The following is an 11778-nucleotide window of genomic DNA, read 5'->3' as shown; positions in this document are numbered from 1 at the left end:
GGGTCATAATCAACAGTAGCCCTCAGTAGCTGGTGTGGCCACCAGCTGCATTTAGAACTGCAGTACATCTCCTCCTCATGTACTGCACCAGACTGGCCAGTTCTTGCGGTTGTTTTTGCCATCCTGTACCTGTCCTGCAGGTGTGATATTTGGATGTACCAATCCAAATATCACATATGTAAATATGTAGCGCTGTCTTAGTGTCTCACAGTAGGGACATTGCAATGTATTGCCCTGACCACATCTGCTCGTCTCATGCCTCCTTGCAGCATGGCTAAGGCCCGTTCACACAGATTAGCAGGGACCCTGGGCGTCTTTCTTTTGGTGTTTTTCAGAGTCAGTAGAAATGTTGCTTTACTTACCTAATTTTTTTTTATAACTGTGACCTTAATTGTTTACCGCCCTTAAGCCGTTATTGTCTTTTTGACAGGTGCATGTTCATCAATTGTTTATGGTTCATTGAACAAGCATGGCCAACATTGTTTAAACACTTTACAATGAAGATCTCAAAAGTTATTTTGATTTTTACATAAGTAGCTTTAAAATACAGTGTCCAGAGAAGGGAACGTTTCTTTTTTTGTTATGTATATTTTTTGCTGTGCTAAAAAAGAGGAGAGAGGAGAGTGTTTGCTGTCGGCACCTGTGATCAGTTAGCTGCCTGCAACTGTAGCAACCCGCCACTGAGCCACAGCATGGCTGATTTATAATCTCACTGGCGCTTCTGCCATGCAGCAACATGGCGTGGTGAAAAAGCCCCTGTTTCCTCGTCTGTCACCCACTCAGTGTTGATCTCGCCATCCCTTCTTCTCTTTTGTCCAACAGATTCTTTTTCAGATCCCCATCTCTCATTTCAATCTTGTTTACCCACGGCTTTCTTTATCTCCCTTGCCATTTCCCTTCTTTTCTCCTGTCCCGTCCATCTCACTAGCGATAAGAAAAGCCACCCTTTTTATATCATCACTGTATTTATATGCTTGAAAACGCCTGAATGCCCGGGCATTCAGGTGGTATAATGTTTCTGCTGTCATTTCTTTTCTTTTCTTTTTTTGCCTCTCTCCAACCACACTTCAACACACACACACACACACACACACACACACATACAATACAAGGTCTAATTTGCAGGTACTGTATCAGCAAGCCAGTTCAAGGTTTGTCAGCTTTTTGTTCTCAGCACTAAAGACCCAAGCAGCAAAACAGACAAGGAGATAAACAACTCCGGGTATACCAGCAACCATTTTTGGCAACAGCTTAGTTGTGGTGACCAACTCGGAGTCAAAGTTTGAATATGCAAATTTTAGTTCCAGGTGTATTGTTAATTCACCTCTTTGCATATTTACTGATCTCCCAGTTTTAAATCAGTTCTACTTGCATTTTTTGTTATAAATAAGGTAAATCGACTTCAGCTATGCTTTGAAAAAACACTGTTCAGATGTATACCTATGTAATTACATAGGTACAGATCATAAAAGCTATACAGTTAGCAGCCCCCCACACACCCACGCACTGAATCAGATACCATGAGAGTTACAGACAACATTGCAGGCTGGATATGCAGCCTTTTCATGTGGCGAAAGAATATAATTTCCGTTAAAAAATACTAATTTTTTCATTACGTTTTGTAGTGATATACTGTATATTTTTTTAACCTCTAAGCTTCTGATGGTGATGCAAACTTAGCAACCTGAAAAGAGGAAAATAGCACTGCATATCAAGTGTGATGGGTGCCACCAGTAGGCACTGCTAATTTGTGAGATGTGATGAACCAAAACGGTTAAGAAGCACAGTATTAAACAACACTTAGCCTACATGAACTACTACATTTAAATACAGGCTTTAACTGGATTATTATTGAATAGCCGTCTGCCTGTTATTTTGGATTAACTGTTAATATGCTGAAGAAAGTCACAATAATTTTGAAGGCTCAATTGGATTATTTGATAGGCCATAAGGCATCTATTGTATTATCAATTAAGGGGTCCCAAACTAGCGTCCAAGGACCCACAGGTGGTCGTTAAGTGGGTTCCCAATCAAAATGAAATGTTTATAATTTTACATACTTGTTCCATTTATTAGTTAGTATGGCTGTTTATTACTGTGAATATGAATAACTTATGGTTGAGAGGATTCGGATGTCTTGATGAGATTTATTTTATACTCTACTCACTTATTTTTATGTGATCACAGCAGCTCCACAGTCAGTCAGCAGTAGCAGATGTACATACTGTACACATTTAGTCTACCACATTTATAGTTTTTTCAGATCTTTGATGAAAAACAAAGTGCTGATTTTAAACAATGAGACTCACATCACTGTTTAAAATGATAGAATGAATAAATTATTACAGTAAAAACACTTTAGTGCAGACAAATGGATATAAATTTATGTTTGATGTCATCAATAGCAAAAATGTGCCAACTTGCAGGCTGCTGTCTCCTAAGTGCCTGCTACATGAATAACAGCTGAGCAAGTTATCTCTAAACAGACTCCACCAGTCTTTGCTGACATATAAATGATAACAACAATAATGTGTGCTTTTCATTAAGATCAAGGTAAAATCAAAGCCATACCTACTAATTGCTGTTTTGGGATGTAGGACTGCTATTTTTTTCTGTTCATACCATCTGTCTACACTGTCATGCTCCTCAATACATTTTCCTTTTTGAATAGTGTCCAAGTGTAACTAATAATATTGGCTAACTATCATTGCATAATGTCATGCCTTAAAATACCCAGCCTCTCGGTACCGGCTGGTAGATCTTTTACTGCTTACCTCGAAGCTCAAGCTTTTTCTTGTGTGCATTAGATATGCAGTAATAGACTAAGCCTTTCAACGGTTGTCAGTGCACACACTCTCTTTGCAGAGCACTTAATGCTTAATAGATTTTTCAGTGCGGTCAATTATACCTGCTTAGGTGTTTTTTTTTATTTATTTTTTACTTATGAGTCTCAGCTTATTTTAAATGCTCAGTTCAAAATGCTCATTTTTAATGGTGAAGTTAAAATGTAAGATATGTTATATAAAGATTCTGTATTTACCAGTGTGCAAATGTGTACAATAGTAGGGACAAATTTATAATAAAAACATTTAACATTCTCACAACAGATCTGTAGTGTTTTGGATAAGACTTATGAAAAGTTTTTTATCTGAAAGACAAGACAAAAAATAATCCACTGCACCATCGTGCAGGTGTGTTTCATGACTTTCATGACGTAAATTAATAGTACTTTCAAATACGTGTGTGTGTGTGTGTGTGTGTGTGTGTGTTTGTTGTGTTGGGGGGTTTGTGGTTTCTTAAATTGGTAACATGTCACAACATGAGCAGTTTTCGTCAGTAACTCCTTTGACATAATAAAGTGTATATGGAACCTTCTGGTGGAAACTGCCTGGAGTTATTAAGCACAATCACATTACTTGTTACCTGTTAATCAGTTTGCAAAAGCATCCAATTTTAAATTAATACACAAGTATTGGCACTACCGTACTTTAACTGTAATATGCAATTACTTTCCACTGCACTTTAATTCGGATAGTTTCTGCCCAAACTTTACTTTATCTGTACCACCTTTGAATCATTGTTATACTGCTCATTTTAGCCTAACTTATTATAGCTATCTGTCAATAATAATAATAGCCGCCTGTATATATATATTTATAGTACATACTCACCTGTAAAATCTGTAAACCATTAGTATATTATGCTTTTTGCACATATCTGTAAAAATTTGGAATTATAGTAATATCCACCAAATTCCTAGCTGCAAATCTTGCTCACAATACTTGTTATCTATATTTTGTATTCATAGGACAAACCCATCTGTAAAACTCTGTTTATAATAGTATTCTTTCTATATTTATTCATTACATATCCATGTCTTGCACTTATGGAACCATTGTATATATCCTGCACTTACTGCTATTGCACTTCTGGTTAGACCCAAACTGCATTTCGTTGCCTTGTACCTGTACATGTGTAATGACAATAAAGTTGAATCTAATCTAATCTAATCTAAGTCAAATTATGGAAAACAAGTCTCCAACGAAGCACTTGAGTAACATTTTAGTATTTTATTTAGTAAATATGATTTAGATAAGCAATTAGGGGAGAGTGACTGGCGAGTTTTTGTGTCAGTCATCAAGGCCTTTCTAGTCAGATTAGACATGGCTCAACTCTCGTGGATCAGAGGAGCCCTGCTTTCCGAAACATGAATTAACGCATTCATCAACCACCGACAACAAACTGATTTTAAATCAGCCCTGAAAGGTTCAACGATCCCTGCTGTTTGCAGATACAGATCCTATGACCAGATGAGTTTTACAATTATTGCCTGGCAGTGATTTGTGCACAACCATCTTAAAAAGGGCAATCCTCCCTGAACCAAAATTCTTAGTCGTTATTCCTATGACCTTGGATTCTTGTAGCTGTTAGGGCATAGTGGGCAGATGTGGGGATAGGTCCCAAAGCAAGTAAGTACAAGAAAAAAAATTGACAGAAAAAGATCAGAGCTGCAACATATTCTTTGATGTCATCAAGAAACACAGCCCGCAGCCTGTTGATGACATCACAGATTACAATCCCCACAGTTTCCTTTGGGAGAAACGACTTCACAAAGCCAGATTTAAGTGACCACAGATACGTTGATTCAGCTTCAGGGTTGATGATCATTTATCCTCACACCCTCGTCTTCCTGCTCCACACCCAACACCCCCCCCCCTTTCTTATTCCTCAGCAGTCCTACCTTGATCCCATTTTTCATCCAGCCCCTATCATAAGTAGAATCTGTCACCTGCATGTGAATCCGGCTGTGTGCATGCATGTATATACTTGAGTGTGTGTGTGTGTGTGTGTGTGTGTGTGTGTGTGTGTGTGCGTGTCAAGGCAATGACTTTCCGTAGAAGAAGCACAATGCAAGGGAAATATGTGTCATGTCCTTGCTAGCCCTCGAAGGAGACAGATCTATTTCTGTCGCCACAAATGGAGGTGTTCAAGCAGCCTTCAATAGCAGAGATTTGCCTCTTCACCCACACACAGACACAGACACACACACACACACACACACACACACACACACACACACACACACATACACACACACACTGGGAGCTAGAGAAAAGGCTAACCATTCAGAGAGAGGCTGAGCGATAAAAAAAGATAATAGAGTGAGTGAGAATTGAGAAGAGAAGGAGGAGGAGGAAACGGAAAAAGGGAGAGGAAGAGAGAAGGGGGAGGGGAAGAGGAAGGCAGAATAATGTACACTGAGTTCATAAATATTGGCACAGACACACACAGATACGCACACAGTTCCCACATAAAAGCCGAGTGCTAGTTGTTTACCTAGAGGCATGCCTTTGTTGAGGAGATGTGAGCTTCCCATGGTGTGTTCCCCAGCTGGCCAGCACACAACAGAAACCTACAGTCTTCACACAGCAGACATGAACAGGAATCCAGTCAGCATATGGCGGCTGTGGCCAGCTACCTCGCTTCCCTTAGTCCTTCTCCCAGCCCCTTAGTGACAAGCATACACATGTGCTCCCCCTCTTCTTTCTCTCTCCCTCTCCCTCTCCCTCTCTCTCTCTCTCTCTCTCTCTCTCGCTTTTCCCTCCCTTCTGTCCCCTTTGCTCGCCCGCTCTCTCTCTCTGTCTTACCCCTCCCTCCTTCTCTCCCTGGCGTCTCCAGCTACCTCCCTCCCCTTCTTACTTTCTACTACAGCAAATCTCTGTCTTTCTGACTCTCCCTCTGTCTGTGTCACTAAAAAGAAAGAAACGTGCACACACACTGAATGCAAGCACTGCTGCATTTACAGGAGGACAAGAGAGTGTAAAAGAGATGGGGCGGGAGGGAGTGAGCAGGAATGGGGAGGAGCTTACGCTGGCCAAAATTCATCTTTTGTTTCCTGAAAGACGACAGAGATAAAAAAGAAAAGAAAACAAGTTATGCAATTAAAAGTCTGTAGCAAGAGGGGAAAACTTGTTCTATTTGACAAGAGGAAAACAATTATAAAGCTTTATTTGCTTTATTGTAATAAGTGGGAACATGTTATGACACTTTAATCAGTGTGTGTTTACCAAACCAAACTTAACTGCTGGTTTTATAATTTTACTTTATGAGTTTACTTCTGCAATTATACATATGCAGATCTGAGATCCAAGTGGGCTGGCATTCTTTCAGGACATTTAAACTTGAAAATAAAAAAAGTTAAAAACCATTAAACCACACTTACTGAATTCCCAATACTAAATAAAACATTGTATTGGAAGATTTTCATGAATCCAATTTCCACAAGGGTAAATGTGCTGCATTTGCACCTTATTTTCTTAAAAATACTTAATTAATACTATGTATTGTAAATTGTAAAACCTACTTCTGATCATATTCTAGTTCAATGTTTAAATGCAACTCTGCAATTTATAGTACTTTGTGATATTATAATAAAAACCATGCAAAACTCTTATTCCTTGCTACAGAATTGGACAAAACTGTTGCTGCCTATACTGATTATAATTTTGTGTGACAACACATGAAGTTATTGATAAGTTTGTCTTGTTAAAGAAAGTGTCAGATGGAAAAAACCTAGGTATTTAAACTTTGAGTAAGACAATAGTCTAATTAAATTTCATAATGCTATTTTTTTTACACTCAAGCTTGATATATAGTTCTGCGGATGCTCCACGCAGAGCTTTCAACAAAGCCTGCGTAAGTGACCTGAAGTTTATTTTTGTGCGTTGGTGTGTGCGTTGATCTCTTTACGAGAACAGCAGGGCCGGCATGTCTGTGTGCATGGGGAGTGGGTGGTAGTGCGAGTGAGGGAGTGACGGTGATTAGCTGTGATGGTGAGTACCAGTTTTGGAGACCTGTATTTTCTGATCCCGGTGGGAAAGTTAACCCTCTCCTTGATTTCATGTTGTTTAGGGAGAAGGAGAACATAGAAATTAGTATGGGGAAATGCAAGGCTACCAAGCCACGGTCAAGCGACGTGTAGTTACAGTTTTTGAAAGGTGCACATCAGGTTACAGTTTAGGTGTGGCATAGGGTCCTTGCCGCCACCTACCTACGTAGACACAGTGTCGATTTAACGCTGAAGCATAAATCAGCCTTCACTCTCACACAACATCTCATTACTTCTGTGGTTTGCAACAGGTAGCATGTTCTCTGTTTGATCTGAGACCAAAATTAATTTCTACATATTCTTGTTCCCATAAAAAATATGATATTCATAAACTGTGAAATGTAGATCACACAGCAAAGTGTTGTCTAAGATGTGTCATGGGTTTTGTCTTCTACCATTATGCAAGTAAATATAGAAGACAGTGTTTTTAATCAGATACTTTTAACCTTTGTACCATTAAACCACCCATATTCTGCTCATTTTCAGGTTCCTGCAGATCCTGTTTTCACCCTGTGTGTTTAGGTCTCTGTTTTAGCTACAGAGTGAGACATCTAACTTGTTTTAGCTACAGTGTGAGACATCTCACTTCTGTTCCATCTTTGTTGGGAGTTGCACATACGCAGTAGCTAGGTAAGATCACATCAGCTAGATAACTCTTTCTCCAACGTTGGTCAGTCCAAGGCAGGATTAGCTGGGAGACTTCTTCTAAATGAGGGCCACTTGTGGAGTACCTGCAGAGCAGGGACATAGAAGTAGTTCTTTTGGAGATTGTTGTAGCAGCGTTTTGCCATTGAGAACGAGCTAGCATGCTAGCGCTAGCATGTGCTACGGATAGCCACCTTGTCTCAGCTAGTGACGTAGAAAGCCGTGCAGATTTTGAACAGCTCACTCGGAGACTGAAGGCAGAGGACATTCAGAAACTTTATCTCACTCAAAACAGCATGGATGTTTTTTTCCCAAGTTTGTATGAGTGTGGAAGCACCAGAAACACAAAATAACACCCCAAATCCCAGAAAGTAATTTTTCCATAATATGGGCACTTTAAAATCCCTTTAAAGTCTCCATATCCACACCTATCCACCTACTCAGATTCTTTCTATTGCTGCAGCGCTGATGTTCCTCTCAACTACACTTGGCCACTTGATAACCACAGTGATATAAACAGCCTCAGACGCCCCCCTGACTGCCAGGGCCTAACCTAGTTTAACAGCAATGATGGTTACATCACATCCTCACTATTGGCAAATGTCACATAGAGCCAGTGGGTGAACTGTTCAAATCCAAAAAGAGGCAGCGGGTCAGAGGTGTTTTCAACACTGTTGATAGGTCGACTCATGACCTTTGTTGCATGTTATCACCTCAACGATTTATCTTCAACTGTTCCTGTCAGCTGCTGGCTTCATTCTAAAGTGAATAAACATTTTTAGCTTAAAAATTACTTTTCATCTTTAAAGGAAAATGAGCAACCAGCTGATCATTGTTTTTGCTTTATTTAGACACTGGAGAAGGACCGTTTGTGGACATTCTGGCCCGTTTTAAAGAGTAGATAGCTTGAAGCCCTGGCTTTTTTCTTTGATAAAATAATCCGGCTGGAATCTCCAGCTGTTCGGTTTGTCACCATCTCGTACCTCAGTCACAATGGCACCGAGTCAGAGAGCAGAGACATCTGATGGGAATTATGCCTAATAACAATGATGTCCACACCAGATTGGGCAGACACGGTGGGAGAGGACATGACTCAATCATTCCGCATAACGAGAAGTAAACTCTGAAACTAATATAACTAGGGAGTTAAAGCCAAACATTGTGTCCACAAAAACAAAACAATTATATTTTCAACCAGCTGCAGGTGACACCATATTGGAAGACAGTGAATGTGAAATAGCCTTAACACTATAATAATATTAATAATACTAAAGGCTGTGCTTTTTGTTCAAAATTCCACAATTTTGTGTGTAATAACATACCAAATTCAGTTGTGTGTGGTAATTACTGCTGGCTCGACCCATGACACTATCTGAAGATGTACAAGCTTGGTCCGAACCACCTTGTTTATTTCCCATTTACCGAGCCAGGGTTGTACAAGAATACCCGATTTATTTTCAGTGCACACACAGAACACAGCTAGGGGACCGTGAGAAAAGATTTGCTGAATATGACAAAAAGTGTCTTGGATTCCAGATCTGAGTCTCCACCTTTTAATGCCCAATTCACATAGCACCTCTGACCAGTGGAAAATGGGAAGTTTCAAATCTGTATCTGTGAAAGTCCTATGTACCACTTTGAATTGAATAAGGCTGCGCTGTGAGCTGAGTACCTCCCCCGTCTGGTCCTCTGATATAACTGAGGGCTACTGAGAATTTGTGCTTATGTTTTGTAATGCAAACGTAGACTTGAAGTCACTTTTTGACATGCAGTCAACATTGGCTGCCACTTTAAAGAGACCTGAAGCTGTCCCTGGGTTTCAGACTAGAAAAACATGGTGGCTTGTTTCTCTTTTTTCACCTCAACACTATTAACAGTCTGACAAAATCTGTTTCTGATTATAATTTAGGCAAGAAAAAGCCCATGTACTGAAGTGTAAGTAATGTTTAAATCAACATACTTTAATAGTTTGCTATGGGATTTAGGAGCTTTGTAAGGGGGTAATGCATCGCGTTTTGCTCCATATTGCAGAACGTATCAGCCACTTTCTACAAAGCAAGAAGCACTTAAGCTGCCTAATGTCTCGCCTTAATAAGCATGATGTATTACTGTACACTTAACAAATTATGCAAATGTAATAAACTAATACATTTCTTAATTGAAAACTATCTTTTCTATACATGTCATCACGCCAATCAGATGGTATTGATATGACGTCATTAGATAATACCAGTTGCATATATAACAAGGAATGGGTTAAGTGTGCAGGTCCAACTTCAGTTCTTATACCAAATTCAAACCGACAACCTAGGGTCAAAAATGTGTGAAGCTACAGACACATTTATCGTGTTGACGGGGCAAATTCACTGCAACCACATCTTTCATGCAAGAGATAAATGTTCCCCGGGAGATAGAGGAAACACGAAACATATTCGGTGCTTCTAAATAAGGATGGAGAGAGGGGAAGACCGTGCAGGGAGAGAATATATAGACTTGTCTAGCTACAGAGAGAAAGAAAATAGACAGTCTCAAAAGGAACACGTAATGATCGGCAGGATCTGTAATGCTGCTCATGAGGGAGAAGGAAGGAGAATGTAAGAGGGAAGAAGTGTGGGGAGGAAAAAGCGGACAGATTTAGAGAGTTCACCTTAGTCTTTCATGTGTGCAAACTGAGCAGATAATCACACATATATTGTGTGAGGTTGGACATTAGCAGTTACACCCTTCCCCCTCCTTATCACTCCACATCTGTTATTTCTTCCTCTTCCTCTTTTTGAAATGTATCTTCTCCATCTTCTCTATTTTTCGCTCCTCAATCTCTCTCCATTCACCTTCCTTCTGTGTGCTTTCCCCCTCCCTCTCTCCTCTACATCTCTTTACCTCCTGCTCTTCCATCTGCCCATCTTGCTCTCTATCTTCAATCCCTCACAATTTTTTCCTCGATCTCCTTGGCTCCCCACCACCACCCACTCCTCTTTCCCGCATCTCTTTTTCCATCCCTACCTTGATCATGATACATCTACACACCCCGCCACCTCCAGCCCCTTCTCTCTCTGTCTCTGTAGTCACTGCAGCGTGTCTAATGGTTCAGCTCCCTCAGCAGATCCACCAAGCGGAGGCCAGGCGAGCAGCAGCCCTGACTAACGCCTCCCCACCTTATCAAGACTGACAGCCAGCTCGACCGAGATCGCTAACACACATAATTACAAAGATACAAGACACAGAGAAATAAATGCACACTCACATAAGCAGTTGCATGCAAAATATATTAGATACTGTGGCGCAGGTTCAAACGCAGATGCAAAAAATGCACCTACAACCAAAGCCCCCCCCACACACACACACACACACACACACACACACATGCATGACAAGAAACATGAATGTATGCACACACAGAGCTACAGATGCAAACCTACGCTAAACTATAAATGTAGCTTTTAAGAAACAGAGTGACCATTGTACTAGCTGTAAACATGTAAACACACACATGCACATGCAGACAGACACTCACACACACAGCAAATTGGATTTATGAATACTGACAGTGAGCTGCAGAACAATGTGGATCCCAATACATAGGAGAGAGCAGATACCTGAGAATCTAGCAATCTAATCTACTATGGGAGGAGACGGGTAAACAGGCATGAAAAATGTAACTCATGCATAGAATAAAAGAGTGAAAGGAGGTGAAATAGGTAGGGGCAGCAGGACAGAAACAAAAGAGATGAATGGAGGAACTGGTTGTCAGAAAAGAAAAATGAGGGTAAGGAGGAAGAGGAGAGGCAGATAGGAGAAGGAAAGCCGGAAAAAGCAGGAGCCAATAAGGAAGATGAGAAGGATAAGAAAAGGGAAAGAGTGACAAGTAAAGTAGAGGAATTAGTAATTTTACAGAAAGTGTGATGTAGATGCACAGAGAAAAAAAAGAAATCTTTTTAACATTTCAACATATATCAACCATAGTCCCGGTCTCTCGTTCATATAAAGTGTTTTATATTTTTTATTTCAACATAACAAAATTGTTTACCATGGAATACTTTAGGTTCTGCAATTAACAAGTATTTTTTTTAAATCAAATTGGAATATTTTCAAAAACAAATTCAAAATATTAAATGTTAGAAAATGATGAAGAATGCCCATCACAAGTTTATAAATCTCAAGGGGATGTCTAGTCATTCCCCCTCTCTCTGTCATAATAATAATAATTTTAAAAAATGTATATATATATATATATATATATATAT

General features: G+C 39.8%; 1 protein-coding gene across 2 annotated transcripts in view; it reads right to left on the bottom strand.

Moving 5' to 3' along the window:
• Nucleotides 1-5807, bottom strand: part of LOC116696903 (C-terminal-binding protein 1) — a 27494-nt gene extending 21687 nt beyond the window's left edge. For both annotated transcript variants that reach the window (XM_032528156.1, XM_032528157.1), the window contains exon 1: nt 5338-5807. In XM_032528156.1, coding sequence (XP_032384047.1) covers nt 5338-5377 — 40 coding nt within the window. In that variant the 5' untranslated portion in view covers nt 5378-5807. The remainder of the gene's footprint in view (nt 1-5337) is intronic.
• Between the last annotated feature and the right edge of the window lie 5971 nt (nt 5808-11778).

This window comes from Etheostoma spectabile, chromosome 10, assembly GCF_008692095.1.
Source record: "Etheostoma spectabile isolate EspeVRDwgs_2016 chromosome 10, UIUC_Espe_1.0, whole genome shotgun sequence".
Classification (NCBI taxonomy): domain Eukaryota; kingdom Metazoa; phylum Chordata; class Actinopteri; order Perciformes; family Percidae; genus Etheostoma; species Etheostoma spectabile.
The sequence above is the reverse complement of the archived record's forward strand: the minus strand, read 5'-3'. Positions and strand labels throughout refer to the sequence as shown.